Source organism: Bufo gargarizans, chromosome 5, assembly GCF_014858855.1.
Source record: "Bufo gargarizans isolate SCDJY-AF-19 chromosome 5, ASM1485885v1, whole genome shotgun sequence".
In the NCBI taxonomy this organism is placed as follows: Eukaryota; Metazoa; Chordata; class Amphibia; order Anura; family Bufonidae; genus Bufo; species Bufo gargarizans.
In genome coordinates this window covers 225,737,704-225,761,969 of record NC_058084.1, presented here as the reverse complement: position 1 = coordinate 225,761,969, position 24,266 = coordinate 225,737,704, and the positions used below count along the sequence as shown (strand labels likewise).

The 24,266-nt window shown below is 40.6% G+C and overlaps 1 protein-coding gene across 1 annotated transcript in view; it reads right to left on the bottom strand.

Annotated features, from left to right (window-relative positions):
* Positions 1–24,266, bottom strand: part of RECK (reversion inducing cysteine rich protein with kazal motifs) — an 801,790-nt gene that overhangs the window by 642,233 nt on the left and 135,291 nt on the right. The window contains exons 5-6 of the mRNA XM_044293464.1: positions 19,263–19,348; positions 17,524–17,571 (exon numbers count right to left, since the gene is read on the bottom strand). Coding sequence (XP_044149399.1) covers positions 17,524–17,571; positions 19,263–19,348 — 134 coding nt within the window. The remainder of the gene's footprint in view (positions 1–17,523; positions 17,572–19,262; positions 19,349–24,266) is intronic.

Genomic DNA, 24,266 nt, shown 5'->3' with positions numbered 1-24,266 from the left:
CCTTTATGCTCCAAACACACACCAAGTAACATGGCTTACGCAGACATTGCAAAAATGGGGGAAATTTGCAGAAGGCACGAATATAGTCGGTGGTGACTTTAATCTCCCAATGAGCCCAATCATTGATTCCACTGGTGCCTCACATATCTCCTACCGGCCCCTGAGACGTCGTACCAGAATTCTGCAAGACTTACATTTGGTGGATGTCTGGAGATTGTTATTCCCTACCACAAATGATTACATTTGTCTAAATGGGAAGAAGAATTGAATATGACCCTCTCTGATCCAGAATTGCATTTTATACTCTCCAGATCACATGGCTTTTCGCGATGTGTAAAGCTCCAAGAGAACTACATTAAATTACTAACACACTGGTACAAAACTCCAGTTTTCCTTCATACAATCAATCCAGAAATCCCAAATGCCTTTTGGAGGTGTGGGTCTGATTAGAGGCACCTTATCTCACCTTTGGTGGTACTGTCCCCTTATAAAAGATTATTGGAAAGCAGCATAAATAATGTGTGTTCCAGCAAGATCACATTAACTCCACAACTGGTCCTCCTGTGGTGCCCAACCTCTTCCTTTATGCCCCATAAACACAATACCCACATTATTGCTATCTGCAGCTAAGTTGCTAATCCCCACTCTCTGGCGAAGCCCAAGGCCTCCATACCTACCTGACACCTGACAGGGCAAACAAGGTCAATCAAATACTCCGACTAGAGGAACTAGCACATTGGAAAGCTATGACAAGATCATCCTTCCTCAAAATGTGGGACCCCTGGAGGCAATCCAAATACCTTGGACGCATTCAACTCAACTTCTGCACAACCTTAAATTTTTTAGTTTGTTTTTAGTTTATTTTTTTAATCATTTCCTTATTTTACAAATAACTGAACACACCTTCGGAAGAACCAGTGCAACGAATACCCTCACTTCTTCCCCCCTACCCCCCCTCCCTTACCCTATTTTCCCCTCCCAAAATGTTCCCTCTTTCTCTATCTCTCTTACTTTCTTTACATTACATCTTTTATTGTTGACATGTTTCTCAATTTATTGGTATATATCTCACCAGCACATAGAGGTAGACATACAATGTAGTCAATTGAAGATTAGCCTGTTCACTTTAGAGAAATTTGTCAAGAATAATAATATATCCTCTAAGTAATAGTGCTGTTTGTTGTGAGTAAATGATTCCCTTTGAACTATGTATTGTTTGTTCCGCAATATATGTTTAAATAATAAAAAGAGATTTGACAAATAAAGTTGCACACACTCCAAAATTATATCAATAAAAATTACGGATTGTTCTGCAAAGATTGAGCCCCTAAATAGTTCAGTAGACACATATATATATATATATATATATATATATATATGGTACCGTTGTAATTGTACTGACCCATAGAATGAATACAGCTAAGTAAACCGAAATATAAAAAAGTTATGGCCGAAGGAAGATACTGATGTGAAAATACTTGCAATAGTCTTGGCAAATAGGTTAGGGAAAATAATTAGTGACAACATTAGTGAGGACCAAACTGGGTTTATTCCAGGAAGGAATCTTCAGACCAATATAAAAAAAAAAAATATTTTATTTTTATGTTTCTTTGGGAGGTGTAGAGGGGGAAGGGAAGGGTATATTTTCTTTAGATGTAGTTAAGGCTTTTGACTGTATGGAATGGGAGTATTTATGAGCCGTATTTAAGTCTTTTGTCTTTGGGGAGAACTTTATAACTCGGATAGTTAATATGTATTATATAAGTTAATATATATGTCCCTGCTGTTTTCCCTCACTAGAGGAACTCAGCAGGGATGTCCCCTATCGCCGTTGCTTTTTTTTTGCAATAGAACCATTAGCTATGTTGATAAGAGACTTATATGGAAGACTAATACATTGCAAGGAAAAGTATGTAAACCCTTTGGAATGATATGAATTTCTGCACAAAATGGTCATGAAATGTCATCTGATCTTCATCTAAGTCACAACGATAGACAATCACAGTCTGCTTAAACTAATAACACATAAAGAAAGAATTAAATGTTACCATGTTTTTATTGAACACACCATGTAAACATTCACAGTGCAGGTGGAAAAAGTATGTGAACCCCTAGACTAATGAAACCTCCAAGAGATATTTGGAGTGAGGTGTCAGCCAACTGGAGTCCAATCAATGAGATGAGAATGAACGTGTTTGTTTGTTACAGAATCTTAGAGTGTCAGCTAAAGACTTACAAAAGTCTCTGGCATACGCTAACATCCCTGTTAGTGAATCTACGATATGTAAAATACTAAACACGAATGGATTTCATGGGAGGATACAACAGAGGAAGCCACTGCTGTCCAAAAAAACATTGCTGCATGTTTACAGTTTGCACAAGAGCACCTGGATGTTCCACAGCAGTACTGGCAAAATATTCTGTGGACAGATAAGACCAAAGTGGACTTGTTCGGAAGACACACACAACACTATGTGTGGAGAAAAAGAGGCACAGCACACTAACATCAAAACCTCATCCCAACTGTGAAGTATGGTGGTGGGGGCATCATGGTTTGGGGTTGATTTGCTGCGTCAGGGCCTGGACAGATTGCTATCATCGAAGGAAAAATGAATTCCCAAGTTTATCAAGAAATTTTGCAGGAGAACTTAAGGCCATCTGTCCACCAGCTGAAGCTCAACAGAAGATGGGTGTTGCAACAGGACAACGACCCAAAGCATAGAAGTAAATCAACAACAGAATGGCTTAAACAGAAGAAAATACGCCTTCTGGAGTGGCCCAGTCAGAGTCCTGACCTCAACCCGATTGAGATGCTGTGGCATGACCTCAAGAAAGCGATTCACACCAGACATCCCCAGAATTTTGCTGAACTGAAACAGTTCTGTAAAGAGAAATGGTCAAGAATTACTCCTGACCGTTGTGCACGTCTGATCTGGAACTACAGGAAACGTTTGGTTGAAGTTATTGCTGCCAAAGGAGGTTCAACTAGTTATTATATCCAAGGGTTCACATACTTTTTCCACCTGCATTGTGAATGCTTACATGGTGTGTGTTTAATAAAAACATGGTAACATTTATTTATTTATTTGTGTGTTATTAGTTTAAGCAGACTGTAATTGTCTATAGATCAGTTTAAGCAGACTGTGATTGTCTATAGATCAGATATCATTTTATGACCAATTTGTGCACAAATCCATATCATTCTAAAGGGTTCACATACTTTTTCTTGCAACTGTATATGGTTTAGGTGTAATGGTGCAGAACCCCAAACAACCAGACAGAGTTTAAACAATGGTGGATTTAATAAATGATGGCAGTACAGTCCAAACCAGAAATCATATGCAGGTAATCAATCCAAATAATACCTTGTGCAGGAAAACTCACAAGGGTCAGCCAGACCAGGCCAAAGTTTATATGCACAGAAAGTCTGTGTAACGTAGTACCTAGGGACAAGACATTTCCAGGGTCCTGTCACAGAAGGTGTACAGAAAACTAGAAGACATAAAATGAAGATCCGACTGACTGAATCCAAAACAAAGGAACCAAAAGGGAAAGCCCTACAACAGACCTGGCTCTCTCCCTAACTGCTCAGCCTATGCAAAAATCTCAATGGTAGATGATTGCATATCCTCGTTCCTCGACTATATAACACCTGAACACCCTATAATAGTGAGGGGACACGACCACCGGCTCTCTACACTTGATACGGAAGGAGTCAGGGTCACCTGGGATCCAGCAAACAGGAAAACACAAATGAATGAACAAAACTTATCTGTAGAAGACTCAGTAGTAGCATCCCGCATGCACACACTCCAGGAAGTTGTATAAACCGCAAAGTGATGCAGTATGGGAAGGGATTTAAAAGGGATGCAATCAGTGCAACTACATGACAGCTGAGAGAGGCTAACGAGATGAGAAAACGAAAGCAAAACAAAAAGGAACCTCAAGCAGGAGGTTCTGAAGAACGTCTGACAGAGCTTCTCAGATGTCTGGTGGTGACAGTACCCCTCCTTCTCCGAGTGGACTCCGGACACTCAGAGCCCACCTTCTCAGGATGGGACCTATGGAAAGCCCTGATGAGACGAGTGGCCTTAATGTCCATCACTGGGACCCACATCCGCTCCTCAGGACCATAAGCCACCCAATGAACGAGGTACTGGAGAGAACCGCGGACAACACGAGAATCCACAATCCTAGAGACCTGAAATTCAAGATTACCATCAACCACAATCGGAGGAGGAGGCAAAGACGAGGGTACAATGGGTTGGACATAAGGTTTTAATAAGGACTTATGAAAAACATTATGGATCTTCCAAGTCTGAGGAAGATCAAGACGGTAGGCAACAGGATTGATGACGGACAAGATTTTGTAAGGCCCAATAAACTTAGGACCCAACTTCCAGGAGGGAACCTTCAATTTGATATTCTTAGTAGACAACCACACCAGATCACCAACATTCAGGTTCGGACCAGGCACACGTCTCTTATCCGCCACACGCTTATATCTCTCACTCATGCTCTTTAGATTATCCTGAATCTTTTGCCAAATAGATGACAAAGACGAGGAGAATCTGTCCTCATCAGGTAAACCAGAAGACCCCTCTCCAGAGAATGTCCCAAACTGCGGATGAAACCCATATGCACCAAAAAATGGTGACTTATCAGAGGACTCCTGACGACGGTTATTTAAAGCAAACTCAGCAAGGGAGAGAAAAGAACACCAATCCTCTTGATTCTCCGCCACAAAACAGCGCAGATACAGTCATGTGAAAAAATTAGGACACCCTTTGAAAGCATGTGGTTTTTTGTAACATTTTTAATAAAAGGTTATTTCATCTCCGTTTCAACAATACAGAGAGATTAAAGTAATCCAACTAAACAAAGAAAACTGAAGAAAAGTCTTTTCAAGATCTTCTGTAAATGTCATTCTACAAAAATGCCTATTCTAACTGAGGAAAAAGATAGGACACCCTCACATGTATTCCCTCTTAAATTGGCTCAGATCTCACACAGGTATATCACACCAGGTGCACATAATTAGTAGATCGTTACTCTGCATGTTGAATGAGGCTTGCCCTATTTAAACCTCAGACATTTAGTTTGGTGTGCTCCTGACTGTTGAAGTGAGAGTGAGCACCATGGTGAGAGCAAAAGAGCTGTCAGAGGACTTCAGAAAAAAGATTGTAGCAGCCTATGAGTCTGGGAAGGGATTTAAAAAGATCTCAAAAGATTTTGAAATCAGCCATTCCACTGTCCGGAAGATAGTCTACAAGTGGAGGGCTTTCAAAACAACTGCCAACATGCCCAGGACTGGTCGCCCCAGCAAGTTCACCCCAAGAGCAGACCGCAAGATGCTAAAAGAGGTCTCCAAAAACCCTAAAGTGTCATCTCGAGAACTACAGCAGGCTCTGGCTACTGTTGATGTAGAAGTACATGCCTCTACAATCAGAAAGAGACTGTACAAGTTTAACTTGCATGGGAGGTGTGCAAGGAGGAAACCTTTGCTTTCCAAGAGAAACAACGAGGCCAGACTGACATTTGCCAGAGATAAAGTTGACAAAGACCAGGACTTCTGGAATAATGTTCTTTGGACAGATGAGTCCAAAATTGAATTATTTGGACACAACAGCAAAGGACATGTTTGGCGTAAACCAAACACAGCATTCCAAGAAAAGAACCTCATACCAACTGTGAAGCATGGAGGTGGAAGTGTCATGGTTTGGGGCTGCTTTGCTGCAGCAGGACCTGGTCAGCTCACCATCATAGAATCCACGATGAATTCTACTGTGTATCAGAAGGTCCTTGAAGAACATGTGAGACCATCAGTTAGAAAATTAAAGCTGAAGCGGAACTGGACCATGCAACATGACAATGACCCAAAACATACTAGTAAATCAACCAAAGATTGGCTGAAAATGAAGAAATGGAGAGTCCTGGAATGGCCAAGTCAAAGTCCAGATTTGAATGCCATTGAGATGCTGTGGGGTGACTTGAAAAGGGCTGTACGTGCAAGAAACCCCTCAAACATCTCACAGCTGAAAAAGTTCTGCATTGAGGAGTGGGGTAAAATTTCCTCAGACCGATGTCGAAGACTGGTAGATGGCTACAAGAACCGTCTCACTGCAGTTATTTCAGCCAAAGGAGGTAACACTCGCTATTAGGGGCAAGGGTGTCCTATCTTTTTCCTCAGTTAGAATAGGCATTTTTGTAGAATGACATTTACAGAAGATCTTGAAAAGACTTTTCTTCAGTTTTCTTTGTTTAGTCGGATTACTTTAATCTCTCTGTATTGTTGAAACGGAGATGAAATAACCTTTTATTAAAAATGTTACAAAAAACCACATGCTTTCAAAGGGTGTCCTAATTTTTTCACATGACTGTATGTCTCCAGATTCTGATTGACGCGCTCTGTCTGGCCATTCGACTGCGGGTGGAAAGCAGAAGAGAATGACAACCGAACCCCCAAGCAAGAACAGAAAGCCTTCCAGAATCTGGAAACAAACTGCGTGCCCCTATCAGAGACTATATCTGAAGGAATACCATGCAATTTGACAATGTGATCAATAAATGCCTGCGCCAGCGTCTTAGCATTGGGCAAGCCAGGAAAAGGAATGAAATGCACCATTTTGCTAAAACGGTCCACCACCACCAGAATCACAGTCTTCGCCGAGGAACAAGGCAGGTCCGTAATGAAGTCCATGGACAGATGTGTCCAAGGACGGGAAGGAATGGGTAATGGAAGGAGAGGATCTGATGGCCGTGAATGAGGGACCTTGGCACGAGCGCAGGTCTCGCAGGCTGCCACAAAACCCTCAACCGACTTACGAAGCACCGGCCACCAGAATCTCCGAGCGATGAGATCCACTGTGGCTCTTGCCCCCGGGTGCCCAGCAAGGACAGTATAGTGGTGCTCCTTAAAAATCTTGTGTCTTAAAGCGAGAGGCACAAACAACCTCCCAGGAGGACAAAGATCAGGAGCCTCTGACTGGGCTACCTGAACCTCTGCCTCCAATTCAGGATAAAGAGCAGAGACCTCCACCCCTTCAGCCAAAATGGGACCCGGATCTTCAAAATTCCCACCTCCCGGAAAACAACGTGACAGGGCATCCGCCTTCACATTCTTAACCCCAGGGCGGAACGTAACAACAAAATTAAACCTTGAAAAGAAAAAAGACCAATCTGGCCTATCTCGGGTTCAGACGCTTGGCTGATTTTTATGGTCAGTAAACCCGGTAATAGGGTGTCTGGCTCTCTCTAGCCAATGGCGCCATTCCTCAAAAGCTAACTTGATGGCCAACAACTCCCTATCTCCCACATCGTAATTTCTCTCTGCGGAGGAGAGTTTCTTCGAGAAAAAGGCACACGGTCGCCATTTGGCAGGAGAGGGACCCTGAGACAAGACCGCACCCACACCCACCTCAGAAGCGTCCACCTCAACTATGAAGGGCAGAGAGATATCAGGTTGTACCAAGATGGGAGCCGAAGCAAAACTCTCCTTGATACTAGAAAAGGTCTTACGCGCCTCTACCGACCAGGAGGAAAAATCTACCCCCTTTCTAGTCATATCAGTGAGGGGTTTAACAACAGAGGAATAATTCAAAATAAACTTCCTGTAATAATTGGCAAAAACCAAAAAACACATCAGCGCCTTGTGATTCTCAGGAAGCTCCCACTCAAGCACAGCAAGGACCTTTTCGGGGTCCATGCGAAAACCAGAAGCGGACAGAAGAAACCCCACAAATTGAATTTCTGGAACCGCAAACACATATTTTTTCCAGTTTAGCGTACAATTTATTCTCCCGCAGGATGAGCAAGACCTGACGTAGGTGGTCCTTATGAGTTTTGAAATTAGGAGAAAAAAATCTAAATGTTATCTAGATACACTAATACAAATTTCCCCATTAAATGATAAAAAATGCTGTTCACAAAATGCTGAAAGACGGCTGGAGCATTAATCAAACCAAAAGGCATAACTAAATTCTCAAAATGGCCCTCAGGGGTATTGAAGGCCATCTTCCATTCGGCTCCTTCTCTGACCCTGACCAGGTTGTATGCCCCTCTGAGATCCAACTTTGAAAAAACTTTAGCCCCAACAATCTGGTTTAACAGGTCCGGGATCAGAGGAAGCGGATAAGGGTCACGAATTGTGATACTGTTCAGCTCCCTGAAATCCAGACATGGTCTTAAAGAACCATCTTTTTTCTTAAAGAAAAAAACAGCGGCAACATGTGACTTCGAGGGTTGTATGTGTCCCTTTCTCAGACTCTCAGAGATATAAGCACGCATAGCGACCCTTTCAGGTTGGGAGAGATTGTATAAACGAGATTTAGGCAGCTTGGCGTCTGGGGTGAGATTAATAGGGCAATCGTACTCCCTGTGAGGGGGCAATTCCTGAACACCACTCTCAGAAAACACATCCGAAAATTCAGAGAGAAAAGATGGTACAGTCTTAGTAGAAACCTCAGAAACAGATGTCGTGAGGCAATTCTCTCTGCAAAAGTCACTCCAACCATTTATTTGCCTCGCTTGCCAATCAATGGTGGGGTTATGTTTAGTGAGCCAGGGTAGCCCCAACACTAGAGGAGTAGGCAACCCGCTTAGGACGAAACATGACACATCCTCAACATGAGTATCACTCACAATCAAACGGATATTGTGAACTATGCCCTTTAACGATTTCTGAGAAAGTGGAACAGAATCAATAGCAAAAACAGGTATATCCTTTCCCAAAATGCATACCTGGAAACCATGAGTTATAGCAAATTGATTATCAATGAGATTGACAGCTGCTCCACTATCTACAAAAATCTCACAAAAAATGTTCTTGCTCTCTAGCGCCACCCTGGCAGGTAGGACAAAACGGGAACGACAAGCAAACGGAAAACCTTCAATTTCCGCATCAACCTTGCCAATAGTAACAGATGGAATGTTTTTAGAAGATTTTTTTTTCTTTTTGTTTCTTTATTACTCTCAAAAAACTGTCTGAATCTCCTAGAGGGACAAACATTTGCCAAATGATTTATACCTCCACAACAGAAACAAACCTTCCTATGAGAGCTCAATCTTCTATTGTCAGAGGCAAGCAAACCCAGCTGTATGGGCTCTTGCTCAGAAGGGATTGAGAGCGACTGAGACCGCCGCACTGTCCTTGGACTGAGTATGACAGGAAGGAGTGATCTCTCCTCTCTCTCTAAGACGCCTGTCAATACGAACGGCCTGAGACATAGCAGAGTCCAAGGAAATAGGCCTCTCATGAAAGGCAAATGCATCTTTCAATCCCTCTGAAAGACCATGGCAAAATTGACTTCGGAGTGCAGCATCATTCCAACCAGTATCAGCTGCCCATCTCCGAAATTCTGAACAGTATATCTCTGCGGACTGTTTACCCTAGCATAAAAGACGTAGTCTAGACTCAGCCAGAGCAATATGATCCGGATCATCATATATCTGACCCAGGGCTAAAAAAAATTCATCCACTGAACAGAGGGGCCGTGCCCCCACCGGCAGCGAGAAGGCCCAGGACTGAGCGTTATCCCTAAGCAGCGAGATGATGATCCCCACCCTCCGCTCATCACCAGAGGAATGGGAAAGTAGGCAAAAATGGAGTTTGCAAGCCTATCTAAAACAAACAAAATTCTCACTACCCCCGGAGAACGCATCCGGAAGTGAGATTTTAGGCTCAGAACAAATTCCATGAACGCAAGCAGAAACGGTCACCTCAAACTGAGAGACAGTTTTCCGGAGATCTGCTACCTCCAGTGAAAGACCCTACATGCGGTCAATCAGGGTTGAAACCGGATTTGTGCTTAAGACAGTTTTTTGAGGCGGTTTATAATGTCACGGAAGGTGTACAGAAAACTAGAAGACACAAAATGAAGATCCGACTGACTAGATCCAAAACTGAGGAACCAAAGGGAAAGCCCTGCAACAGACCTGGCTCTCTCCCTAACTGCTCAGCCTATGCAAAAATCTCAATGGTAGATGATTGCATATCCTCGTTCCTCGACTATATAACACCTGAACACCCTATAATAGTGAGGGGACACGACCACCGGCTCCCTACACTTGATATGGAGGGAGTCAGGGTCACCTGGGATCCAGCAAACAGGAAAACACAAATGAATGAACAAAACTTATCTGTAGAAGACTCAGAAGTAGCATCCAGCATGCACACACTCCAGGAAGTTGTATAAACCGCAAAGTGATGCAGTATGGGAAGGGATTTAAAAGGGATGCAATCAGTGCAACTACATGACAGCTGAGAGAGGCTAACGAGATGAGAAAACGAAAGCAAAACAAAAGGAACCTCAAGCAGGAGGTTCTGAAGAACGTCTGACAGAGCTTCTCAGATGTCTGGTGGTGACAGGTCCGATCCGAGGTCCAACACAAGACAAACTGTTCCACATAGAAGTTTATCACAGGCGGTCTCTAGAGATGGATTGAGGAAGTCAGAGGTCCTCCACAGGTAGTCTGGAAGAATGTGAACAGCAACATACGCCCGGGTTGTCAAAGCAACAGTGGGTACTGACCAGCCAGGGAGATCACCTCTTAAACACCTGCTAGCCAATTACAGAGTGCCATGTGTCTATTCCTCATAGGCCATATGATTATCCTAATCCCTGACACCTGTGCGGCCTTGGCTGGTCATTGATCACTTAACCAATGCCTGCCCTCTAATCTACTAGAGTTTATGTACAGGTATATTCCCCGTCAGTAGCCGGCGAACCTCCTCTCAAGCGTGCACGCGGGCGCTCAAGCGGCCCAAGCATGGATACGAAATCGCGTCGGCATGGATGCCAGAACCGCGTCCGCCCACAAAGAAGTGGGAACCGAAGATTCCGTTACTCCAATGAGGTCCCCTGCAGGCCGAGCCCCACAAGAATTCCTGGGGGCCCCAGTGGACCGCGAAACAGGAGAGTGTCTTACAGTAGGATTCCACTATCTATGTTGGGTCGGATACATTTGCTGAAGATGATCTTTCTCCCCCAAATTTTATTTATTGTTCAAAACTTATCAATGCTATATCTAAGGGTATTTTTAAGGTATTTGATGAAATAACTAGAGGGTTTATTGGGGGGGGGGGGGGGGTGTAGGAACGGGAGAATGAGAATAGTCAGTTTAAGTAGCTTGATAAGCCTGCCTGAAAATATGTGTTTTTAAGGCACGTTTGAAGGTGGAGAAGTTGTGAATTGACCTAGTATTCCGGGGCAGAGTATTCCAGAGAGTAGGTGCAGCTTGAGAAGAATCTTGAAGACGGGAGGAGCTGTTTAAATTGGGAGATAAGGTAAAACACGATTCAATATTTGAGGTGTTGGAAACAGGATATTTAAGTAGAAAAAGTGGTGTAAACTCAGTATTGTTTATGATGAGTGAAATATGGGAGGTATTATGGGGATAAAGGGGTTATTTAGCATTCACTCCCTTATGGACTATAGTACACTTACAGGAGATACAAAAAATTAAACAATATGTTAATTGGGAACAAAAAGGTATAAGTAGAATAAGTCAAATATTTGAAGAAGGGATAATAAATGAATTTCGTAATCTGGTAAGGGAATATGAGATTTCACATAAAGACTTTTATAAGTATTTACAATTGAGGAATGCCATAGGTTCGACACGGACTCCAGAAAAATAAAGAATGCAGAGGATCAAGAATTTAAGAACTTGCTAATGATTAAGAAATTAGAAGGGGCATTAGTAAAAATTTATAAGGTGGCATAGAGTGCCAAAAGTAATAATGTAAATGTAAATTCAAGAGGTAAATGGGAAAAAGTAGTTGGTATAATGAGGATAAACTATGGGTAGATGTAATTGGGTCCACTTTGAGAGTCTCGTTTAAGGCTTCCCGTTTAAAATTTTTGCATAGATTGCATAGCTCTTCAGCTCAGCTAAAGAGAATGGGGCTGAGAGGAACAGATGAGTGTCCAAGGTGTAAAGAAGAACATGAAGGGTTGATACATTTGTTTTATGGAGATGCCAAAAACTGTTCAGATACTGGTTTGAAATAATTGCAACAATTAATAAAGTATATGACTATACAATTTAAAGGGATCCAATTGTATGCTTTTTGGGTGCTTTGAGACACTTAAGTATACCAAAGAGAATTAAACAAGCGATTGGGAAGGTATTGTTTCAAGCTAGATTATAGATTTTTTAAGAAATGCAATATAGCAGAACCACCTACATATTTGGAATGGAAAAATGCGGTAGATGAAATAATGAAAAAAGAAAATAAGGGGAAGAAGGAGATATATTTAAAGTATTGGAATTTATGGATTATCCAGAGTTATTTTTTTATTCTCTTTAGCCGTGTCTTCCTTGTCTCGAGGGGTGGGGTTTGGGGAAGTAAGGGAGCGGGAGAGGGGATAGGCAAAGGGAATTTTGTCTTATATGTATATTACCCGTATTTTTTGTCCTATAAGACGCACCAGCCCATACGATGCACCTAGGTTTTAGAGGAGGACCATAAAAAAAAAATTTTTTTTTATTACCTCCTGGTCAGACCCCCAATGTTAATAAGACCCCAATAAGACCTCAGATCAGACCCCAATGTGAATAACCCCAATCAGACCTCAGATAAGAGCCCCATGCCTCTCATCAGCCCCCATATGTCTCATATCAGCCCCCCATATGCCCCTTACCAGCATCTCTTCAGCCCCCAGCAGCATCTTCAGCCCCAAACAGCCTCTCTTCAGCCCCAAGCCATGTTATATTAGCCCCGATCAGCCTCAATATAAAAATAAAAAAAACACTTACCTCTCCAGCACGCCGCTGCTCCTCACATACATCGCTATCCTCTGCCTTCTGCTGTCGGCTGTGATCTGACGCGCACAGCGTGAGGTCACAGAGAGCTCCCCACCGCTGTGCACAGATGACAGCTGAGGACCAGGAAGTGGTGAGTACAGAGTCTTCACCGGTTCCTGGTCCTAATTAGCATTTGCCCCATAAGACGCATTTTCCCCCCACTTTTGGGGGGAGGGAAGCGTCTTATGGGGTGAAAAATACGGTATGTATTTGATGACAAAACTCCCTAATCCAAGTGATGGTTTTTATGTATGAAAATATTAAAATAAATTGAAAAAAAATAATAAAAAGTTCAACACACGTTTATACACACTACATAGGCCTATATTTACATGCACATATCTTCATAAAATCACCAGAACTAGAAAGATAAAAAAATCGTATTTTAAGAAAATACAGGGATTGCACTTCTATATATTTCCTGGAAGCAGACAACCTTAATATTGTAGATGGTCTGTTGACAATCATGTTCACCTTTATGTAAATTTATGACACACATATGCATCTAAAACCTGCTTGCAAGCAGAAGTTTATAGCACAGAGCAGACCATGTATAAAAACATAATGATAGCAATGCAACATAAAAATAGTAATGCAACCATAGTAATGTAATATTGTTGATCAGCTGTTTAAGAAGTAACCAGCACTTGCAGTAGGGCCCACCCGGCAGATATGAAGCTGGTGTATGCATTATCCATTCTTTCTTTCTAAATTCAGAGTTACTGCCGGCCGCACCACAGATCCCCCAATCATTGCCCTCCCGTCGAAGTGAAGTGAGTTTGTTGCGCAATCCCGTCGGCGCGTGCTCCCGCGAGACCCGCCGCGGGAGTTCACAGGTCTCGCGGGATTGCGCAACGAACTCACGCCTGGGCAACCCGCAAGTACGGAGCAGAATAAGTAGTTAGAGGTAGTTTAGTAGGTTTGCTGACATTGATCGCAGCACAGCCGCACTTAACATATAGGGAGGGCCTGCTGCCGCACTTAAAAAAAGCACTTGAGGGGCTGCGGGCCCTCCCCCCACTCAAGAGGCAGCTGCCTTGGGCCCCCCAAGGAGCAACTGGGCCTGTGGCAGCTGCCCCTTTTGCCCCGCGTTAAAAACAGCCCTGACTACACAGTTGGAGTAATTACGTACGGCAACTGCAATTGTGATGTGCTTTCTAACACTATCACACAGCTTGTACCAACGTAATAAAGCTGACACATCTTCTGACTGTCTAGTCTAAGTGTATGCTATATAACCCACATTTTAGACAGGATTAGTAAATCTACCCAATGGGTTTATATGGTGTTACAATAGATGCCCTCGAGAGGCACTCTCTAAAAATATGCCGCCAGTTAGATTTGAAATATGTGCTTATATGCATATATTTATTTAACAAATATGTATATATCAATTTCATCTATATTGCAGTTTTCTGGGAGTAATAAAGAAACAAACAGCAAAAAATCTTTTAAAAATGTTCCGCCTGTTACTATTGGCAGGGTTGAGGCGGAAATTGAAGGTTTTCCATTTGCTTGTAGTTCCCGTTTTGTCCTGCCTGCTAGGGTGGCGCTAGAGAGCAAGAGCATTTTTTGTGAGATTTTTGTGGATAGTGGAGCAGAAGTCAATCTCATTGATAATCAATTTGCAATAACTCATGGTTTCCAGGTGCGCAATTTGGGAAAAGATATTCCTGTTTTTGCTATTGATTCCGCTCCACTTTCTCAGAAATCATTAAAGGGCATAGTTCACAATATCAGTTTAATTGTGAGTGATGCTCATGTTGAGGATGTGTCATGTTTCGTCCTTAGCGGTTTGCCTACTCCTCTAGTGTTGGGGTTACCCTGGCTTACTAAACATAACCCCACCATTGATTGGCAAGCAAGGCAAATAAATGGTTGGAGTGACTTTTGCAGAGAGAATTGCCTCACGACATCTGTTTCTGAGGTTGCTACTAAGACTGTACCATCTTTTCTCTCAGAATTTTCGGATGTCTTCTCTGAGAGTGAAGTTCAGGATTTGCCCCCGCACAGGGAGTACGATTGCCCTATTAATCTCATCCCAGGCGCCAAGCTGCCTAAATCTCGTTTATACAATCTTTCCCAACCTGAGAGGATCGCTATGCGTGCTTATATCTCTGAGAGTCTAAGAAAAGGACACATACGACCCTCGAAGTCACATGTTGCCGCTGTTTTTTTCTTTGTTAAGAAAAAAGATGGTTCTTTAAGACCTTGTCTGGATTTCAGAGAGCTGAACAGTATCACAATTCGTGACCCTTATCTGCTTCCTCTGATCCCGGACCTGTTTAACCAGGTTGTTGGGGCTAAAGTCTTTTCCAAATTAGATCTAAGAAGGGCATACAACCTGGTCAGGGTCAGAGAAGGAGACGAATGGAAGACGGCCTTCAATACCCCTGAGGGCCATTTTGAGAATTTGGTTATGCCTTTTGGTTTGATGAATGGCCCAGCCGTTTTTCAGCATTTCGTGAACAGCATTTTTTTATCATTTGATGGGAAAATTTGTATTAGTGTATTTGGATGACATTTTCAACATTCTTCAACGCCTGACATCTAAGAAGCCTGCATCCTAGCTCAAGTCTCCAAGTGGGTCCTGATTGTAGGCACCACTGTGAGAGTCTTTATCCAGAGACTACAGTTAAGTAGATATTTTATTTCTCAATCCCTTGACGAACAGGTCTCTGCATTAGTGACTGGGGAAACGCCACATCTGGATTTTTTGTCCTTGTATATATTTATCATTATCATATGGTTTTGCCTTTCTGTGGTACACTGGTAGTAAATCATTCAGCAGGTTTCAATAGCCTATTTCCCCCTTTTTTGCCTGTTTTATTTGGTTATATAGGGTAAAGCATGGATTTTTAGGCTAGGCACAAGGACAGGGAACCCCTACTTTTAAGGGGTGTCCCTGGGCTAAGGCTTAGGGAGGGGCATATAGGGAGAATATAGCTATATCTGTTAGTTTCCTGGCCCCCTACCTGTGTTTTGAAGATTCTATCTACCAGAGAATCTCATCTGGAATTCTCAGGAGTCGTACAGCTGCATCAAAAGGCTGAGACTTCAACAAATCGTGAGTAATCTCAGTAAAGCAATCAGTGTTACTGTCCTAAGATAATAAATGTACCATTTGTATGTGTATCTATGACCCTCTGGGTTTGGGCTTGATCTGAGCATATATATATATTTTTAAAGTAATTTAATAAAAGTAACATTTTATACAAGTGGGAAGGTGTTTAAAGTATAGTTTTTTTTCTTACTTAGGTAAGTTAGATTCACAGGATCCCACAACCTCTGCTGTGTAGAGAGGAAGTCCGTTTTTCTATTCATTCCTATGAGGTCAACATTGAGGTTTCTATAGGAATAAACATTGTGTAGACAGGAAGTTGGTTACAATGTTTATTCCTATAAACACTATGGGTTTCGGGGAGTTTCATCAGAGGTTGCATGATATAACTACCAAAAGTAACAGAGGCTGAAATTGATATGTAACTGTTAAACAATTACATATACCAGTTCACTAAGAAACTGAGTGGATTAAAACAATTCTGAAAGTGCCTCTTTTAAATGGACCGGTCATCACAAAAAGCTTTTTTTTTATGGTTCATAGTATGTTCTCTATACTATAAAAGGTAATCTGATCAATCAAACTTGTAGATTACAGTACTATATTTATTGGAGGCACATGATATTTGAAGAGAGGCATATATACGTGGAAAACTTTTGTGGAGCTAATTTGCTGATATCTTATATGAATCTTTGTATGTACGTATGATATTTATTACATACACATTATTAAGGCCTCTTTCCTATGGACGTGTGGGCTCCGTTGCCGTATTGTGGACCGCATTTGCAGATCTGCAAGACATGAGTGCTTCCGTGGGGTTTCGTCCCGTACTTCCATTCCGCAAAAAGATAGAACATGTCCTATCTTGCTGCGGAACGGCCGGATCGCGGACCCAATCAAGTGAATGGGTCCGAGATCCACTGTGGCTGCCCCACAGACTGTGCTCATGCATTGCGTCCTGCAGCATGAACATGGGGCGCACACGCCTGTGGGAAAGAGGTCTAAAGGTCCTACTAAGGGTCGAAGTGTTACTGCTAATAATACACTTTCCAGCTGCATTAATAAATGAATTTACTTAACTTCAATTGTGGTGCGCTGTGTAACACTGTTTTGTATTTCTACTAAAAGCCACTGTGTCTAAAGAGTGCTGTTGCCATTTGGATATACAAGCTGTGTAATATATACAGTACATCTTGCAAAAAGTTAGACATTCAAACACCATTTCTAGCCCCAAAGCCAAATATGGTATACATTTTGTCATACATTTTCACCAGTAGTAATTGCGTTGCAAAGTATGATAAAAGATAGCCATGCTCACTTTCAATTGTGAAAAAGTACTGGTGAGTAGGGAGCAAGATCCAATTCTTTTTGGCACATTCAGTTAATGACTGCCTAAAATAGAACGTAACAAAAAAAGAAAAAAAAACTCTACAGACATCCACAAATCTTATTATACCAAGAACCTTTACTTATACAGCAAATCTCAGAAATGTATTTACCTTACCAGCCACAACACTCCTGACTACCTATTCCAAATTTACATATAACTGATTAGTCAATGCTCCAGACCAGAGACAGTTGGAGGATTCTCAATGCTAAAAGTTTAGAGATGCCACTCTACCTGAGCTCTGATGGTTCCAGTTTTAAGGTCTTACCTCGTATTCTTTCCTGCAGTGTTTTAAAATGTCATTTGTGTAAGATGCCTATATACGTATAACAAAATAAATAATTAGATTGATCGGTATAATAAAATGTACAAATGTAATAAGAAAAAAAAAACATTTGAGAATGTTATTCACATCACGCACAGTAGGACTTCTAACAATCATCAGCATTATTTGTATTTTAGTTACAGTTTCTGTGTATGTTATGAACACAATTGGTTACAAAGGAAAAAAAATCAGTTGGAAAAAAAAGGCTTCAAAATTTTTTGGGTCATCAATGATTAAAAAAGTACAACATTAGCCTTTAATCAGCTTCCATAGATGTATATGCATGTCTAGAATTTTGGCATATACTATGCCACAAAAATGTCACAAGTGCAACCTTAAAGAAGACTTGTCACCACTCCTGATATTTCTGTTGTGGTAACTACTTGCATTCCCCATGTAATAATAATAATTCTGAAATCAATTCTTATTCTTTCCAGCAGTCTGCAGTAAGGGTACAGAAAGGTGTTACCAGTTGGAGTGTGTGTGGGGGGGGGGTCCCTGTATAGTCTTATACTGGCAGAACTGATTGGATAATTTCAGATTATGCATGGACCCCCCCCCCCCCGCCTCCCCCAACAGGTAACAATTATCAGGAACACACCTACAACTGGTAACACCCATCTGTACCCTTAGTGCAGAATGCCTGAAATTAATTTATAAACTTCTAGTAGTAATAATAAAGGAATAGCACAACACAGAGTTATAAAAATAGATGATCCAGAATTGTTATTACATGGGGAATGCAAGTAACTACTAAAATAGACATGTCAGGAGAGGTGATAGCTCAAACTCGAAATTTGGATTCACACAGTTCCTGGCCTTCATCACCGTTTTTGTTGTATTTCATTGAAAAAATAGCGCAGCATGCAGGAGTATTTTTTTTTTTGGTGTGTGTGGCAAAGTGACGTAAACCTGACCTTATAGGTCAACAGAGTCTGTAGGGTGCCACTGGTATATCTCATGTGATGGGTTTGGAAGAGCACTGTGGCAGATGTAAATGTGGCATATTTAACTTAATCCTATAATTTAGGTTATAGTTGTCAGCTTTATGAATTATGGTCACAATTTTACTTGGATGTATTCTCATGTATTTAGTTCATTGAGAATTATGGCAGAAAAAAATCTGAATGCCTCCGTATAAAATACAGTTCTACAAAAGGCTCTACAGACATACAGTTCTACAAAAGGCTCAGTGCAACTATATGGAATAATATATCTAAAGTAATAAATAGACCGCGCTGACTGAACAGTGTCAAGTGGTGGATCTCGTAGTTAGCGCCACATTGGACGAGGTTCCAGCTAAACAGCGGTGTACACGTAGTTGGGAACATCATTTCCTTGATGGTGGCGCTAACTACGAGATCCACCACTTGACACTGTTCAGTCAGCGCGGTCTATTTATTATTTTGGTTTTATTGATTCATTTGTTTAGGGTTTAGGAAATGTATCCCTTTTATAGACCAGCAGCGACACACTCACACGAGTGTTATTCAGTGCCATAGTATTACACTTTTCTTCAACTTTAATGAGGCAGCGCGGGTTTCTATTGATTGTTTGTTGAGTCTTAACTATATGGATTGCCTAATCTTATGCTATTCAAAACAGAGCAGAAGCATTCTACACCAAAACTATTATGTTTCATCCTGATATGAATAAGGAAAAATATAAGGGAGCCATCTGACCTGTTTGCAGGTACGTCGGCACTCTGCGGCAATTCCCAGTTCACAGCATCCAAGGCCAACCCAACCGTCTGACTTCTTAGAAGCACCTTTTAATGGAAATATTGGCAATCAATAAAGGGAATAATACAATTTAAAATATTATTTTAGTTGCTGCATTTCAACTATAGAAAGTGTTATATTGCAATGATTATAACAATTTATAAATAATTAATAAAAAAGTTTCACGTTCCCCAAAAAAAAAAAATTTGATAATTCTATCTGAAGAGTCACTTGCAGTTATATGCAAACTCGCTTAGCAAAGACTTGATCCTTATGGAAAGTGCAGTCACATTCCACCTATAAACTTTTAATGTACATGCTTTATCGAAATGTAAATTAGCAACTGAGCAACCAATATGTGGTCAGAATATCATAACATGCACAAGGTGTGATTCCTAAAAAGAAGCCAATGCATTCACTGATAAGGAATTGACTTATGTTTTGGAGTGGAGAATTTATAGCAAAATTATAGATCAGTACTGTGCAAAAGTTTTAGGCAGAGGTGTAAAAATGCTCCAAAGTAAGAATGTGTTAAAAAATTGTTAATAGTTTATCAATGAACAAAATACAAAATGAACAAACAAAAGAGAAATTAAATCAAATCAATATTTGGTGTGACTAGCTTTTTTCTTCAAAATAGCATCAATTCTTTAGTTTTAAAGGAACTCCACACGGAGATTGTTCTAAGCATCTAGGAAAAGTAACCTAAAATCCTTTTTTCTTTTCTTGTAATCTCAGACAGACTCAATGATGTTGAGATCAGTGCTCTTTGGGGGCCATATCACGCAATTCCATGACTCCTTGTTTTTTTATGCTAGAGATAGTTCCTACCGACATTGACTGTATATTTGGGGTCGCTGTTCTGCTGCAGAATTAATTTGGAGCCAATAAGATGCCTCCCTGATGGTACTGCATTACTGATAAGAATTTGCCAGTATTTCTCAATATTGGGGACACCATTAATCCAGACCAAATCCTCAGCTCCCTTTGATGAAAGAGCAGTAGATTAAAGTCACATCTTGGGAGATTTGTCGAGATGAGCTTTGAGTTGCCGTAGATTTCTGTCTTCATTTGTGCCAGAAAAGTGGCATAAAAGAAGATACATTTGTGTCAGAGGCCCCTTTTGGATAAGTGTAAACAACACTTGTGGCTATTTTTTCAAAACGTAAAAAGTAGCAATTTACCATCTTGGCTGCTGAATATACCCACGGGACAGTCCCGCAGGCTCAAAAGGAACTGTACAAACCGGGAAACATTTGAGGAGGAAGCTATGAATATGAAGGAACAATTTCTGTCTAAAATCTACCCAGATACAGTGGTCGAAAATGCTTTGGAAAAAGTCAGAGAAATTGATAGAAATCGGTTTTTTGAAACTAATCAAAGTAACGTGGAGAAAAAAAACTATGAGAATAAATTCCGCATAATACTGCCCTATAACGCACAATATAAAAAAAATTAGCGAATTATCAAAAATCACTGGCATCTGATCCAGAAGGACAAGACTATAGGCCCTTTAGTCCCGCCAGTACCGGAGATAGTTTACACTAAAACCCCTAATTTGGGCTTGAAAATAGCACCAGCTATTAAATATCAGAAAAGGGATAATGGATCTATCAATAAATGGTTAAAAAGAAGTGGGTTCCATAGATGTGGGTGTTGCCAGAAAAACCACACGAATTAACTCAACACAAAACGCTTTTTCCCTTGATATTAAAAGTCTCCTTACATGCAATAGTTCTAATGTTATCTATATAATTGAATATACATGTGCCAAACAATATATTGGCAGGACTAAAAGGCCTTTGAAAATCAGAATAGCGGAACATATAAAACATAAAAAAGGTTCCGAAAAACATGCACTATCCAAACACATCAAACTGATATACAATCAGGACCCTAAAACCTTGACATTTGCAGCATTTGAACAGATAGAACGCCATTGGAGGGGAGGAAATCATATTTCACGAATGTCTAGGGCTGAATCCAGAAGGATTTTCGAGTTCGGCAGTTTGGCACCAGCAGGGCTAAATGCTGAGCTGGAAATATTCGGGTTTCTATAATGGGGTGGACGCCTTCGGATCACGAAGGGTACTAGTCTGGCTGTCTATCAGCACTATGACCCCCCCCCCCCCCTGGCCTGGAGGCCTCCGCCCCTATTCCACCTACCCCACCTGACCTGCAGATACCACCTACAAATGAGCAGAAATTGACCCCTATGACATTGCAAAATGCCAATAGATCATAACCTTCAGTGAATGACCCCCAATGGAGCTATGGATTTTGTATATATTATACCTTATTTTGCCCTTAATGTATCCTTTATCACATTCCATATTTAGAGAGGGGCAGGAGCAGGTATCTGTGAGTCTGGATGACAGCCTCTTGTTTAAAACTATCTCTGCGCTACTACTATCATCGTGATGGTCGAATACATGGCCATGATGAAAATCTGACTTCACATCTACATATCTATGTTGGATGGCCATGATGAAAATCTGACTTCACATCTACATATCTATGTTGGTCTAACATTTTTCAAAATATTTTTAGAATATTTTTCAGAATAAGTCTTTTGAGAAGTTTTTTAAAAATATTTCCAATATATTTCTAATAGTAAATACTACATATAAGGAATTCATTGGATATGATTGTCCACAATTTTATTAAAGCAAGCAGTTTTATGTAGAACAACCCACAAGCAAATGATAGTTTGGAATAAAAAAAATAAAAAAATAAAAAACTTGCCCCTCTTTAATAATAAAAAAAATTGCTAAGTAAATGCAATAGCGCAGTAACGGGGCATATGGCTATGATGATGTGGATATATTTCATACCCATATATTTAGTTAAATAGTTTAAGATGTTTTATTACTGTTTTATTAATTACCAAACTATTTGATATACAGTATGAGAAAGCAATCAGTTGCAATGACAATATCTTCTAGAAAGTGTTTCTTTTGAACTAAAGACTCTGTGGAATAAAAAATGCATTAATACATAAAAAAATGCAATGCATAGAGGAGCCTATTTAACAACACCAGATCCACTGGATCTATTCCGGATTTACTGGGGAGCCCTTTTGGAAGGTAAAGGAATAAAAGCCAGATCTAACAAAGCCACTGAGGAAGAAGGCATGATAACCTTCGAAACACGCCTGGCATGGATGAATTGGATCTGGCAATAACCGGCAAAATTGCAATAATAACAGCTTCATATCAGTTGCTGTTTAGATAAAGCGCTTTCAAGTAAAAGGAATCGCAGTCCTTCTGGTCACAGTCTGGCAATCTACGGGTAATATCAGGGAGCCCGTGAATCCTAACCACCTATATGAATGCTGTGGGAGGCATGAGTAACGCCCACTACAATTAAAGAATTGAACCGTGAACCTGCGGTAAGACAGATAGAGACAGACTTCTTACTTGCAGACGGACCTGTGTAACATCTAGAACGGACCGCAAAGAATCTACATGCAACAGTAAGGCACCATTGAAATTTGCCCTCAAGAGGTAAGCTTACCCTCTACTCACGCCACTTGGGACACCACGGAGTGAACACAAGACCCATGCGTGAGTACTAAATCAACACTGCTGAACCTTTGATATTTATCGCTATAAAACTTTGTTGCATCTACAGTGTTGAATCTAAACCCGTTGAATCTAAACCCTCTGGATTGCAACACTTGTGTATAAGTTCTATTCCTAGGAAACCTGCAACATTGTAGCAAAAAGTTCCATTTCCAAGAAAACAGCAACCAGCAATCTAGACTTTATATCAATATTGCCGAACCTTTTCAGATCAAGGGCAATACATGATTTATTATTGTGACTGTATACTATATTAATTTGAGCACAGTGACACGTTATATAATTTGCACCATTGGATTTGTTTGCACATTTATTTTAATATTTGAACAGACGGATGGACTTGGATTGATTTATTATTAGCATTTTTTTTTCACTAGCACTGCTTTACTAGCACTTTGGATTTGATTTTCCTTATTCACAGGGACTCACCTATAATCAGTCACTGCCTCTCCAATCTGGGGACTGGACGGACCTGACCTATCTGTAATAATTATTTGGCCGGGTTATCAGGCCCTCAGAAGCTAGTTTATCTAATCCACCACCAGTAGGATTGGAACTGATTGTGTATTCTCAGCCGCTATACTAGTGAACCAACATTTTACTGTACTGTATTTTATTGTGTATTTACAGGCCTGCATTTTTATTTAGGATGTTTTATCTTAATGCATATTAGCATGGATATCCATATAGAATTCTGATCCAGATTTGCATGCTATTTTACCTACCGTGTACTAATATTTTATTATTCACATTAAAGATAGTGTTATTATACCAAATCTGTGGTCCAGTTATAAGTGTGCCCATTCACTTCTTTGATACAACTTAAAATTATCCCAGCAACATGTGGCACTCCTTTCCTTCTGCGTCCTGTTGTGCGCTTATACAGCAGTTTATAACAACATATGTGGTGTTTCTGTAAACTGCAGAATCAGGGTAATAAATATAGATTTTTATTTGGATGCTCCACAGCTGTTGCTGTGTTACAGGAAAAATAGATTAACCCCTTAAGGACACGGCCATATTTCACCTTAACCTTTTCATGACCTAGTGTCCAGGTCAAAATTTACAAATCTGACATGCGTCACTTTATGTGGTAATAGCTTTGGAACGCTTTTACTTATCAAAGCCATTCTGAGATTGTTTTCTCGTGACACATTGTACTTCATGACAGTCATAAATTTGAGTCAATATATCACCTTTATTTATGAAAAAATCCAAAATTTACCCCAAAAAATAAAAAATTAGCAATTTTCTAAATTTCGATTTCTCTGCTTCTAAAACAGAAAGTGATAACTCGTAAAATATTTATTACATAACATTCCCCATATGTCTACTTTATGTTGGCTTCATTTTGGAAATGTTATTTTATTTTTTTAGGTCG